At 44.5% G+C, this 15,186-nt stretch overlaps 1 protein-coding gene across 1 annotated transcript; it reads left to right on the forward strand.

Moving 5' to 3' along the window:
* Window positions 1-12,739: 12,739 nt before the first annotated feature.
* On the forward strand, window positions 12,740-13,681 carry LOC121878852. The gene has a single exon (XM_042385269.1). The coding sequence runs from the start codon at window positions 12,740-12,742 to the stop codon at window positions 13,679-13,681; it is 942 nt and encodes a 313-aa protein (XP_042241203.1).
* The last annotated feature ends 1,505 nt before the right edge of the window (window positions 13,682-15,186 follow it).

Raw genomic sequence — 15,186 nt, forward strand, 5'->3', positions numbered from 1 at the left:
GAATGGTGAGGTGTGGTTGGTGAGTGTGGTGTGTGGGTGGTGAGTGTGGTGTGTGGGTGGTGAGTGTGGTGGATTATGGTGTGTGCAGTCAGTGTTGTGGTGGAGAATGGTGAGTGTGGTGTGTGGGTGGTGAGTGTGGTGTGGGTGGTGAGTGTGGTGTGTGGGTGGTGAGTGTGGTGTGTGGTTGGTGAGTGTGGTGTGTGGTTGGTGCGTGTGGTGTGTGGGTTGGTGAGGTGTGGTGTGTGGGTGGTGGTGGTGTGTGGGTGGTGGAGTGTGGTGTGTGGGTGGGTGAGTGTGGTGTGTGGGGTGGTGGTATGTGTTTGGGTTGGTGAGTGTGGTGTGTGGGTGGTGAGTGTGGTGTGTGGGTGGTGAGGTGTGGTGTGTGGGTGGTGGAGTGTGGTGTGTGGGTGGTGAAGAATGTGGTGTGGGTGGTGGAGTGTGGTGTGTGGGTGGTGGAGTGTGGTGTGTGGGTGGTGAGTGTGGTGTGTGGGTAGGTGAGTGTGGTGTGTGGGTGGTGGAGTGTGGTGTGTGGGTGGTGGGTGTGGTGTGTGGGTGGTGGTGTGGTGTGTGGGTGGTGAGTGTGGTGTGTGGGTGGTGCGTGTGGTGTGTGGGTGGTGAGTGTGGTGTGTGGGTGGTGAGGTGTGGTGTGTGGGTGGTGAGTGTGGTGTGTGGGTGGTGTGGTGGAGTGTGAAGAATGTGGTCAGCTTAACTTGTTTTTTCCTCAGTTTGTCTTTATGTCAACAACTCGAGTTCAACCACTTTTTACCTGCCTTGTACAGTAGGGTTCACTTGAGGGCTTCAGTGCTCTACAGTAAGGGTTCACTTGGGGGCTTCAGTGCTCTACAGTAAGGTTCACTTGAGGGCTTCAGTGCTCTACAGTAAGGGGGTTCACTTGAGGGCTCAGTGCTCTACAGTAAGGGTTCATAGGGGCTTCAGTGCTCTACAGTAAGGGGTTCACTTGAGGGCTAGTGCTCTACGTCAGGAGTTCCTTGAGGGCTTCAGTGCTTTACAGTAGAGGTTCACTTGAGGGCTTCAGTGCTCTACAATGAGGTTCACTTGAGGGCTTCAGTGCTTTACAGTAGGGTTCATGAGGGCTTCAGTGCTCTACAGTAAGGGTTCACTTGGGGCTTCAGTGCTCTACAGTAAGGGTTCACTTGAGGCTTCAGTGCTCTGATAAGGGTTCACTTGAGGGCTTCAGTGCTTTACAGTATGGGTTCACTTGGGGCTTCAGTGCTCTACAGTAAGAGGTTCACTTGAGGGCTTCAGTGCTTTACAGTATGGGTTCACTTGAGGTCTTCAGTGCTCTACAGTAAGGGTTCACTTGAGGGCTTCAGTGCTTTACAGTATGGGTTCACTTGAGGTCTTCAGTGCTCTACAGTAAGGGTTCATGAGGGCTTCAGTGCTTTACAGTATGGGTTCACTTGAGGGCTTCAGTGCTCTAGTAGGGTTCACTTGAGGGCTTCAGTGCTCTACAGTATGGGTTCACTTGAGGTCTTCAGTGCTCTACAGTAGGGTTCACTTGAGGGCTTCAGTGCTTTACAGTATGGGTTCACTTGAGGGCTTCAGTGCTCTACAGTAAGGGTTCACTTGAGGGCTTCAGTGCTTTACAGTATGGGTTCACTTGGGGGCTTCAGTGCTCTACAGTAGGTTCATGAGGCTTCAGTGCTTTACAGTATGGGTTCACTTGAGGGCTTCAGTGCTCTACAGTAGGGTTCAGGGGCTTCAGTGCTTTACAGTATGGGTTCACTTGGGGGCTTCAGTGCTCTACAGTGAGGTTCACTTGAGGGCTTCAGTGCTCTACAGTGGGTTCATGAGGGCTTCAGTGCTCTACAGTAAGGGTTCACTTGAGGGCTTCAGTGCTCTACAGTAAGGGGTTCACTTGAGGGCTTCAGTGCTCTACAGTAGGGTTCACTTGAGGGCTTCAGTGCTCTACAGTAAGGGTTCACAGGGCTTCAGTCTCGTAGAGGTTCACTTGAGGGCTTCAGTGCTCTACAGTAAGGGTTCACTTGAGGGCTTCAGTGCTCTACAGTAAGGGTTCATGAGGGCTTCAGTGCTCTACAGTAAAGGGATCTTGAGGGCTTCAGTGCTCTACAGTAGGGGTTCACTTGAGGGCTTCAGTGCTCTACAATGAGGTTCACTTGAGGGCTTCAGTGCTCTACAGTAGGGTTCACTTGAGGGTCTTCAGTGCTCTACAGTAAGGGTTCACTTGAGGGCTTCAGTGCTCTACAGTAGGGGTTCACTTGAGGGCTTCAGTGCTCTACAGTAAGGGTTCACTTGAGGGCTTCAGTGCTCTACAGTAAGGTTCACAGGGGCTTCAGTGCTCTACAGTAGGGTTCACTTGAGGGCTTCAGTGCTCTACAGTGAAGGGTTCACTTGAGGGCTTCAGTGCTCTACAGTAAGGGTTCACAGGGCTTCAGTGCTCTACAGTAGGGTTCACTTGAGGTCTTCAGTGCTCTAGTAGGGTTCACTTGAGGGCTTCAGTGCTCTACAGTAGGGTTCACTTGAGGGCTTCAGTGCTCTACAGTAGGGTTCACTTGAGGGCTTCAGTGCTCTACAGTAGGGGGTTCAATTGAAGGCTTCAGTGCTTTACAGTAAGGGTCACTTCAGGGTTTCATAGGTTAGGTCAGGTCAGGTTAAATTAGATTAGATTAGCTCTTAACACACACACACACACACACACACACACACACACACACACACACACACACACACACACACACACACACACATTACAAACATAACACACTAATTTTTTCCTCTGAACTATTGACTAAAAATCAAAGTTATAATTAAACGATTATTTTCAGTGTTAATATCTCATTCGGGGAATAATCCTCAGTCACACGCGGCAGATTATTCAATATAATCTGAGTGGATTATCGGGTTTAATCGTCGGTGACCATTTGAACTTTTTTTCCTGTATTTGGACGACGATTCAGGAATGTTTCAGATGACACCAATAACAGACCGGCGCAGGATGACGATAATGGTTATGATGACGAGAGAGAGAGAGAGATGTACTATAGAGAGAGACAGAGAGAAGATAAAGATAGACATAGAGATAATAATAGAAAGACAGAAAGTGAGAAGCAAGGAAATATAGATAGTGAAGGAGAGAAAAGAAAGAAAGAAAAGAAAGAAAGAAGATATTATATTTTGTAACATGAGTTTAGCTAATTGATAAACCAGAGAGAAAAAAAAAAAAAAAAAGAGAGAGAGAGAGAGAGAGAGAGAGAGAGAGACCATGGTTTCCTATAACTATGACTATATGACAAACGCTCATTAGTGTGACAGCGTGACACACTCTGGCGTGACGTGACACTGAAAAACAACAAAGTTATGTTACATCAAATAGAAGGTAGTAGGCAGCTACCAAACAGGGAGGTACTACCGCCTGGGAAGATATTGGAAGCATAGTGTGTTGTCTAATGGTAGACCCTGCTGCCATATGTGACCAAGTCCCAGGTTGATGATCTGACTTTCTGCCTCATTTACACACAATTGTAGGGTCTCAATTGTTTCTCTTACCATTGACAACACAACATACTGTACATATATTGTTTCTCATTATTGATTTTTTTTCATTTTGCATTTCTTTATGGTTCTTTATTATTATTATTATTATTATTATTATTATTTATTATTATTATTATTATTATTGTTATTATTATTATTAGTGTTGTTATTATTATTATTGTTATCATTATTATTTTATTTTTAATTATGTATTTTATTATAAATTTTTTAATATGAATTATTATTATTATTACTATTATTACATTTTCGCCCCCCAGGCCCTGATGTGGGTCAGTGACTTGTGCCTGGGTGGGCTAATCCCCCCCCCCCAAAAAAAGTTATGTGACGTGGTGTAACACAGCCTCCCTTGTATGACATAAGTATAACAACACCGTAACACCATGTACAACTCAGTGTAACATTACCTTTGATGTGTAACAATGTGTAGCAACCCCGAATAACGTAACACAATGTAACACCTCGAATAATATAACACAACCCAAATAACGTAACACAATGTAACACCCCGAATAATATAACACAACCCAAATAACGTAACACAATGTAACACCACGAATACTATAACACAACCCAAATAACGTAACACAATATAACACAAGTGGCAAGAACGTGACTCCGTCTAAGCGTAAACAACAGATGTAGTGTAACAAAGTCACACAGCGTAACAGGAGAGTCTGCTGTGTTAACGTTATAACACATCTCTGCTGGGTGACATAGTGTAACGCGGATATATAACACGGATCCACACTACACCACCGACTTGTAACGCTAAACAGGTATATAAAACTTGATAAACTGGAGCTTAAACTGAGATGAAACTTAATAGACAAACTTAAAACTTATATGACACTGGAATGAAACTTGAAACTGAATAAATTAACTCATAAAACTGATTAAAGAAACTGATACAGGGTGAGAAGGGGACATGGCAGGGTGACAGGGGAAGGAGCCAGGGGGAGTGACGGGGAAGGGAGCCGGGGAGGGTTACAGAAGGGAGGAACACAGTGGGCAGGTAATTATGGGAGAGACTTTATGACATGTAATTTGGAAGGGGTCGGGAAGATGGGCGAGAGGGAGGAGGGAGAGGGAGGAGGAAGATGGGCGAGAGGGAAGAGGGAGGAGGGAGGATGAGTAAGAGGAAGAGGGAGGGAAGAAAAGTGAGAGGAAAAGAGAGGAAAAATAGGCAGATCACACACACACACACACACACACACACACACACATACAGTCTGTCACATCTTCTAGACCAACTCAGTATTTTTCCCTCTCTCTGGTTAGGTTAGGTTAGGTTGTTAGGTTAGGTTAGATTACAGTCATGGTATTAGTTGTGTTTGAGGATATATCTAAACCCACGACCGAGTTATTGAGTCGACGATCACAGCAACATGTCCAGCGTCTCTGAGGGGGATGATGAATTGGTTGTGATTGGACAATTCCATGGACCTCCTCCTCGTCTTCAATCCCCTCACCCACCCTACCACCCCAACCCACTCCCATCACCCTTACACCCACCTCACACCCACCCAACTCCACCACCCACCCACCCTACTCCCTATTCCCACCCACTCCTAAGACCTCATTCCACCAGATTTCTTTCTTTGTGTGTGAGAGAGAGAGAGAGAAGAGAGAGAGAGAGAGACCTTGTGCATCTCCCACAAATAACTGACCTGTCTGTCTCTTGGCATTATCGACCAAAATAACATACGCCATTACCTGTGTGACTTTGGACATGATAATAAAAAGTAAAGTCATTTGTTTCACGAGTTGATTGTTGACATAATAACGTGTGTTAAGTATCATTAGTATTTTGAACAATTAAAGACAATTAGTGTAATTAACGAGAAGAGGAGAAAATGATTGTTATTGTGGTAATGAATCTTTAACATAATATTACGGGGGAGGATTTTTTTATCGTTTTACAGTGATATTATAATTAAGATGCTGACAGGTAATAAGTGTGTGACTTAAGTGTGCGTACAAACAAGACAGGTATACAATGCGCACACAATACAGGTACAGTATACAACATGAGTACACAATATACATAGAAAATATAAGTATACACAGACGACTTAACACACACAGACAAAACTATTACCTTCATATTGATCATCCTCTGAAAAAAAATACTCTCATACTGTCTAACTTTGACTGACCCAGTTTGCCCTCCCGGGGGTCTGTGGTCAATAGTAATACCTTGGTGTACAACCTTGATACCCGGGTAATGTGTGAGTACAGTTTCAAGTCTGTAACTGCTTCCGTTTTGGTGCTATGGCTGGAAGACAGACAAACAGACACTCACAGACAGACAGGCAGACAGGCAGACAGACAGACAGACAGGCAGACAGACAGACAGGTATATAAATAACGACTTTAGAAAGGTATCGGTCGTAATTAAAAGTGAGGCAACGACCCAGGGCGCAGATTATGGTCTGGCTCTTTTATTTACTAGAGAGCCGGATGTGTGTTAGTGTAATGGAGCCAGATAGCCTTCACTCCCGACGAGGCCAGCCAGTGTTTGTCCTACCTAGAGGGTGTATGGGGGAGTGTGTGAGCCTTAGAGTGCGTTACCTAATTATCTGACCTAAATTGAAGCCGGTTTGTTGTTGTTGTTGTTGTAATTAGTTGGGGTCGTACGCTGGGTAGGTTACATTAGGTGTGGTTAGAGTAAGGTTAAGTTAGGTTAGGTTAGGTTAGGTTAGGATAGGTTAGGTTAAGTTAGGTTAAGTTTGGTTAGATTAGTTTCAATTAAATTAGATAAGATTAGAGTAAAATAGAGTAGATTAAATTAGGTAAGGTTAAGTAAGGTTATGTTAAAATTAGATGAAATTAGATTAGTTAAGAGTTAGGTTACGGTAGAGTAAGTTAGTTTAGTTTAATTTACACGACAAGACGACAGATACGTGACAACAAGACTTCCTTATTCCTCACACCAGATCCATCTCTCACTCAGCCCCTGAAGGAGAGGAAGAGACTTGTTTACACTTGACTATTAACGACACAAGACGCAGCACTATGGACGAACTGAACCCACGACGGTGAAGAAAACAGCAACAAACTCCTGCCGGCAACCACAACACTCAGGTGAAATACGATCTTTTGAAACACAGGAAGAAGAAGACTAACACAATAAAGGGATGTCGTGATAGGAAGGAAATATAAAAGAAATTCCTTGTGGTAGTGAAAAGAGAAATGTGTGTTTAGACCATGGAAGAAGAGAAGAGAAGAGAAGAGAAGAGAAGAGAAGAGAAGAGAAGAGAAGAGAAGAGAAGAGTAAGTTGAGATGGATGCACCTCAAAGCTGAAGAATGCAATCAAGAAAAAATCCACCTGTGTGTGTGTGTGTGCGTGTGTGAGAGAGAGAAATACCTGAACAGAACGAATTACGTGGACTACACACACACACACACACACACACACACACACACACACACACACACACACACACACAAGAAAGAGAGCCTTCAATGTGACCAACCCAAGAGATTCAATCAACAAAGGAATACTTGGAGAGGCACCCAGGATCTTAGGATGTTTCAAAAGGCCTCAAGACGTTTTAATACATTACTCAGCAGCAATGGGAGTTAAGACGAGAGGTAATAGCGGTGGTCCGGGCGAAGACAGAGTGGTTCGGGAGGACGAAAAGCTGAGAAGAGGAACAGATATCCAAGAATTTTTGTTTAAGCTTTTCCAAGACTAACAGATGCCACAGTTAAGCTTTTCCAAGACTAACAGATGCCACAGTTAAGCTTTTCCAAGACTAACAGATGCCACAGTTAAGCTTTTCCAAGACTAACAGATGCCACAGTTAAGCTTTTCCAAGACTAACAGATGCCACAGTTAAGCTTTTCCAGACTAACATACGCCACAGCTGAGTGGGTTAGGTTAGGTTATATGACTAAATCGGAAAGGATCACCCAAAGATTAACCCCTCTACCTAAACTAATCTAACCTAACCTAATGCTAGCACAGCTTAACTTAACCAAACAAAATCTAAACAAACGAAAGCTAAACTAACCTCCCACAGGTAAGCAATTAAGGTGTATTGTATAATCAGGTGAAATACGCTTGAGGGAAAGAGAGAGCATAAACTAATCTTCAAATAATTCCGTGATACTAATAACACTACACTACACTACACTAAGGTACTCTGTAAAAAAAAAATAATAAATAAATAAATAAAAAATTAAACTCCATTGTGAAAACTGACGCCAAATACTAGTCCTTACCGGTATCCCGTCAACCAACCGCTAAGACACCAGTTACCACACGCCACCACCCAAACACTTGACACACACACACACACATTTCACTCCCATCTAAGTAACTACTGCTAGATTCTTACTTTATTTTAAATACTAGTAACAGAGAGTAGGTAGTAAAGATGTGAGTGACTTGTAACACTAACTGGTGGGAGTGATTTTTGGAGTTGTGTAGATCTGGCAACGGGTATAACGAGTTCCTTGAAGTGCTACGTGGGTTAGCGAACATGACGAACAGCGAAAATAAATCAAGCGATAAAAAAAAAATGAGAGAGAGAAAGAGAGAGTTAGTACGTGTGAACAAGTGTATAGCCATTGATAACGAAGATAAGGGGAGAGAGATGGAGAGGATAAATATAGAAGAGGAAGAATAACAATAATAACAAGCCGCTCGGCGTATGAGGTTGGCGCATTAGTCCACCATTTCTGAGAAGAGGTTTGCGAGGTAGACCGAGGGGGGCTTCCAGCTCCCATTTACCAAGCGCTCGAGGCTTCCTTGAAAGATTTTCCTCTCAATGGTTTCAACAAGAGATTACGAATGAGTTGCATAATCAGGACAAGGTGTGGTGGTGGTGGTGGTGGTGGTGGTGTTGGTGTGGTGGTGAGGGTGGTAGTGATGGTGGTAGTGATGGTGGTGGAAGAGGTGGTGATGGTGAGGTGGTGATGGTGGTGGTGGTGGAAGAGATGGTGGTGGTGGTAGTGATGGGGAGGGTGGTAGTGATGGTGGTGGCGGTAAGGATGTGGTGGTGAGGTGAAGATGGTGATGGTGGTGGTGACAATATTTTTACATGTTGGTGCGGAAGTGTGTGTGTGTGTGTGTGTGTGTGAAATTCTACGGTCTCTGATATGACATTTTCATATTTTTAACAACAAACTCTGCCTATTAAAAACACAGCACACACATACACACACACACACACACACACACAAACACACTTTAAATTTGGTTAAGTGATGTTTCGCATATTGTTAATAACTCTCTCTCTCTCTCCTGAAAAAGACCAGGCCATAACTCACCTACTGCTTATAAATGATCCAATTGGCCCATTCAGTCACACACAAGAACGACCCAACTTTAGCTAACACGTATTCACTTTTTACCTAAACTATCTAAAAGGTAATTTGACATAAAAGTTTCACTAAATTGACCAATCACAAGTGAGGACACGAGGTCGGAATCCTAAACCACTACCCCCTCCCCCCCTCGGGAACACAGCAGCCAGAATGGAAGGGGTCGTGTTGTGTGTGTGTTTTCTCAACTCCAGGAAATAAAAAGCAAAAATTGGAGTTGGCAAGAAGTTCCTTCTAACTGTAGATGAGTGTTTACCCCCAGGTTTGGTGTGTGAGAGAGAGAGAGAGTTTTAAACCCTTGTTGATGATATTATGTAAAATGTTCTTACAATAATTGAGTGAGTGAGTGAGTGAGTGAGTGAGTGTCATAGTGCTGCACCAATCAAACACTGAACTCAAATCTTCGACAGTAAACAACAACAACAACAGACGACACAACCTCCACAACCTCCACAACCTCCACAACCACCACAACAGGACCCTCTTGAAGGATCCGAAGGAGAGGAAGGAAGATCAGGGTGGTGGCGGAGGCTTCTTTAAGACAGGTCAAACCAGCCCCTGTTGTTGTTGGCCTATCCTACAACCTGTGACCTACTTCTATGTGTTCTCCTATATCCTGCCATCCTACGACCTGTTCCTATTCTTCTATATTCTATCATGGCCTGCCCTACAACCTGTGACCTGCTTCTATGTGTTCTCCTATATCCTGCCATCCTACGACCTGTTCCTATTCTTCTATATTCTATCATGGCCTGCCCTACAACCTGTGACCTGCTTCTATGTGTTCTCCTATATCCTGCCATCCTACGACCTGTTCCTATTCTTCTATATTCTATCATGGCCTGCCCTACAACCTGTGACCTGCTTCTATGTGTTCTCCTATATCCTGCCATCCTACGACCTGTTCCTATTCTTCTATATTCTATCATGGCCTGCCCTACAACCTGTGACCTACTTCTATGTGTTCTCCTATATCCTGCCATCCTACGACCTGTTCCTATTCTTCTATATTCTATCATGGCCTGCCCTACAACCTGTGACCTACTTTTAAGGACTCTCCTCTCTGAATCTTACGGAGAAATGAAGCAGAATTATAGAAAACGGGAACTGGGTGAGAAATGAGGAAGAATTAAGAGGCGAAGGAAAATGGTAAGAAAGAGGGGGAAATATTTCTCGGCTAATGGATAAAGATAATGAGGCAAATGAGGAGGAAAAACAACAGATAAATGAGGACAATAACAAAGGAAGAATTACACACATTGCTGAGGACAACCATTCTAGTTAGTGAGGTGTAAAAGGATGACGTCAGATGTAAACAAAGCGAGAAAAGATATACTGTTAGTTCATTGGTCAGAAGTGTGAAGGAGAGGAGGGTGGTGGGGGGAGATAAGTATTTTGAATGGCGGTTCATCAATGTGCAATGTTTTCTATTGCAAGTTCAATAAAGGTGACGTGAACGATTGAACAACTCTCCCGGTACCTTCTACACCCGGTAGCACCCGGTACCTTCCCCCCACACCGGTACCTTCTCCTACACCCGTACCTTCCCCTACACCCAGTTCCTCCCTACACCCGGTACCTTCTCCTACACCCAGATACCCTTACCTACGGTACCTTCCCCTACACCCTCTCCTATACCTTCCCCTACACCCGGTACCTTCTCCCCTGCACCCGGTACCTTCAGTACCTACCCGATATCTCCCCCTACCCCCATACACGCCACTCACCCACTTAAAGTCAATGAAACCATCCTTGTGTGGGACCCGACCCAGTCTCTCTCTCTCTCTCTCTCTCTCCTCTCTCTCTCTCTCTCTCTCTCTCTCTCTCTCTCTCTCTCTCTCTCTCTCTCTCTCTGTTTTGTGAGTGACAGAAAGTATGTTGTAATGCTAGTGTGTGTGTGTGTGTGTGTGTATACAGGACATAATTAAATAAAAAACAACTATAGCCATCGCAGCCATGTCAATATTTTGTTGTTCAATTTGTATTATTCTAGCTGATTAAACAGTTTCAATTTCAATGTCATGATTCGTGAGTTGTACAATACCGTGTAATGACCCTTAACCCTTGAATAAACAAAAACACAACACGATCATAAGACGTTGTTTCCCAGAGAAGAAAAATAACACATCTAGACTATGAAACGGAAATACAGTTCTTAGACGAAAAAAGAAAAAAAAAGGATCCTTGACATTGTACTGATGATGGTAACCTCTGCTGGACACACACACACACACACACACACACACACACACACACACACACACACACACACACACACACACACACACACACACACACGACCCTCTCGGCTTTCACTGACCATTACCACGACCTCATCTGCAAATTTGGTGAGAAGCTTCTGCACCATCCTCGACACCGGCTCTTACTACCACCTGAGATCCCTCGCCCGAGAATTGCTGTTCGACACCACAACCGCATCCAGCCCATACGAGCACGAACTGATCGCTATAAGAACAGCCCAGTCCCAACCATTGTAAAAATTATCAATAACTTGTAATAAATCAGTGTATTCACTCCCAGTAAATCCTACGTTTTGCACTGCCACTATGTTGAAATGCCTTGTAGTTTGAGCTTTTCCCCACCTAGTTATTATATATCTTATTTGTAGCACTTATGTTACTTGTATATTATTTGTAAATCGAAACCCATTCCCCAATTATGTAACTGTACATTTTCAGCCTTCCAGATGCTGTGCTCTTTCAATAAACAGTTAATTATTATTATTATTATTAAACACACATTAAATATTACACCAACAAACCCCGTAATCTCGCGTAACTCACCACTTATCTCGCTCACTACCTTAAAACTTACCTTCTCTCTCCCACCCTCACTAGGCATACTGTGAAGCCATACACTATAGGCAGCCTCCAGCACCAGGGAGGTAAGACCCACTTTTGGCTTCTATCCCAAAAATAGATTTCTCAGAACGATGACTACACCCCAAGACGACTCACTACACCCCAAGACGACTCACTACACCCCAAGACGACTCACTACACCCCAAGACGACTCACTACACCCCAAGACGACTCACTACACCCCAAGACGACTCACTACACCCAAGACGACTCACAACTTGCTCCAAGACAGACTCACTGCACCCAAGACGACTCACACTGCACCCAAGACACGATCACTACACCCCAAGACGACTCACTACACCCCAAGACGACTCACTACACCCCAAGACGACTCACTACACCCCAAAACGACTCACTACACCCCCAGACGACTCACAACACTCCAAGACGACTCACTACACCCCAAGACGACTCACTACACCCAAGACGACTCACTACACTCCAAGATGACTCACTACACCCCAAGACGACTCACTACACCCCAAGACGACTCACTACACCTACGACTTACACGAAGGAAATGTTAGTATATTTACGAGCTGTCAAAATCTAATTACCAGCTGCACACGAACGCTAATTACTGTGAGTCATATCTTGTTGAAACTATTGATTACCTTATTTAATTATCTTTTGATTATCTTTCCTGGATTTATATTACAAACAGTTAATTTGGGTTTCGTTATAAAGAGGAACCATATTAGAAATCCTAACCTAACCTAACCTAACCTAAACAAATCTAACCCTCGCTTAATTTGTATTGGCAGCGACCCTTTATGACGACGCTGTCAAGATTCGAAACACCGGGCGACCTGCCAAGACAATCTATGCCCACACCTCCTTCAACCGGTTGTCAGCACCACGCCCACCTCACATCACCAGTTATGTCAGCCCCGCCCACACCTCCACCACCAGTTATGTCAGCCCACGCCCACACCTCCTTCAACCGGTTATGTCAGCACCACGCCCACACCTCCTTCAACCGGTTATGTCAGCCCAACGCCCACACTCCTTCAACCGGTTATGTCAGCCCCACGCCCACACCTCCTTCAACCGGTTATGTCAGCCCCACGCCCACACCTCCACTTCAACCGGTTATGTCAGCCCCACGCCCACCTCCTTCAACCGGTTATGTCAGCCGCCACACCTCCTTCAACCGGTTATGTCAGCCCCACACACCTCCTTCAACGGTTATGTCAGCCACGCCCACACCTCCTTCAACCGGTTATGTCAGCCCCACGCCCACACTCCTTCAACCGGTTATGTCAGCCCCACGCCCACACCTCCTTCAACCGGTTATGTCAGCCCACGCCCACACCTCCTTCAACCGGTTATGTCAGCACCACGCCCACACCTCCTTCAACCGGTTATGTCAGCCCACGCCCCACCTCCTTCAACCAGTTGTGTCAGCCCCACGCCCACCTCCTTCAACCGGTTATGTCAGCACCACGCCCACACCTCCTTCAACCGGTTATGTCAGCCCCACGCCCACCTCCTTCAACCGGTTATGTCAGCACCACGCCCACTTCCTTCAACGTTGCCACACACCTCCTTCAACCGGTTGTCAGCCCCACGCCCACACTCCTCCTTCAACCGGTTATGTCAGCCCCACGCCCACACCTCCTTCAACCGGTTGTCAGCCCACGCCCACACCCTTCAACCGGTTATGTCAGCCCACGCCCACACCTCCTTCAACCAGTTAGTCAGCCCCGCCCACACCTCCTTCAACAGTTGTCAGCACCACGCCCACACCTCCTTCAACCGGTTATGTCAGCCACGCCCACACCAACCGGTTATGTCAGCACCACGCCTACACCTCCTTCAACCGGTTATGTCAGCACCACGCCCACACCTCCTTCAACCGGTTATGTCAGCACCACGCCCACACCTCCTTCAACCGGTTATGTCAGGACCACGCCCACACCCCTAGTTGCTGTGATCGAGTTGGATGTGTTCCCAAATCTTCAGCAAACATCAACAACAACTACTACAACACGACAACAACAGAAACAACAAAACAACAACGACATCAAAACCGACGACGTCAACAACAAAAACAACGTCAACATTAACAACAACAAAAATAACAACAATGACAACAACAATAACAATACATACAACAACAACAACAACAACAACAACAACAACAATAACAACAATAACAAGACTCTTTCGGTCAGGTAGTCAAAAATATGTCAAACAAATTACAAACAAGTTGAGAAAATTATCAAACTTTCAATAAATAATACAATTATTCCTAAATATACAGCATTTTTGGGGCTGTATAGACATTTGTTCAGCTGTACGTGACGTTTAGGCTCAGGGTATATGTCACCTACGTCATGTGTTGCTGTATTTGTGTGTTGCTGTTTTTTTGTTGCTGTATTTGTGTGTTGCTGTATTTGTGTGTTGCTGTATTTGTGTGTTGCTGTATTTGTGTGTTGCTGTATTTGTGTGTTGCTGTATTTGTGTGTTGCTGTATTTGTGTGTTGCTGTATTTGTGTGTTGCTGTATTTGTGTGTTGCTGTATTTGTGTGTTGCTGTAATTGTATGTTGCTGTATTTGTGTGTTGCTGTAATTGTATGTTGCTATATTTGTGTATTTGCTGTATTTTATTTTGCTATATTTGTATGTTGCTATATTTGTATATTTGTATTTGTGTGTTGCTGTATTTGTGTGTTGCTGTATTTGTGTGTTGCTGTATTTGTGTGTTGCTGTATTTGTGTGTTGCTGTATTTGTGTGTGCTGTATTTGTGTGTTGCTGTATTTGTGTGTTGCTGTATTTGTGTTGCTGTATTTGTGTGTTGCTGTATTTGTGTGTTGCTGTATTTGTGTGTTGCTGTATTTGTGTGTTGCTGTATTTGTGTGTTGCTGTATTTGTGTGTTGCTGTATTTGTGTGTTGCTGTATTTGTGTGTTGCTATATTTGTATGTTGCTGTATTTGTATTACTGTATTTGTATGTTCATGTTTTACAACTGTCAACTCAGAGTACAAAACACAGTACGTCACCAACGGCACAAACACTGTCCACACGAGACCCTAAAATGCTCAATACTGTATGTGTTAACGTTAGAAAATTCCACTGGACAGAAACTACTAATCTTGGTGCAGAGGAGGTGTGTGTGTCTGTCTGTGTACGTGTGTGTGTGTGTGTGTGTGTGTGTGTGTGTGTGTACAGTATTTCACAAGGACACACATGTGGTAAATTCACACCTGGACACCAGCTCTGAAACGCACATAACTTCAAAGTCACATGTGAACTCGATTGACACACACACACACACACACACACGTGACTGACTCACCTACGTACCTGTGACCTTGGACACCTCAATTAACCAGGTGTGTTGCTCCCCCCCCCCTTTACACGGATCGATACGAGACCTTCCCCCTTCTATCACTACTCCCTCCTTCTTCCCCCAACATTTTCTTTC

The sequence above is a fragment of the Homarus americanus genome, unplaced genomic scaffold, assembly GCF_018991925.1.
Source record: "Homarus americanus isolate GMGI-L3 unplaced genomic scaffold, GMGI_Hamer_2.0 scaffold54840, whole genome shotgun sequence".
Taxonomy (NCBI): domain Eukaryota; kingdom Metazoa; phylum Arthropoda; class Malacostraca; order Decapoda; family Nephropidae; genus Homarus; species Homarus americanus.

What these genes read in the sequence shown, in the direction of transcription:
- LOC121878852 (XM_042385269.1), top strand. Translation starts at nt 12,740, where the DNA reads ATGTCAGCCCAACGCCCACACTCCTTCAACCGGTTATGTCAGCCCCAC.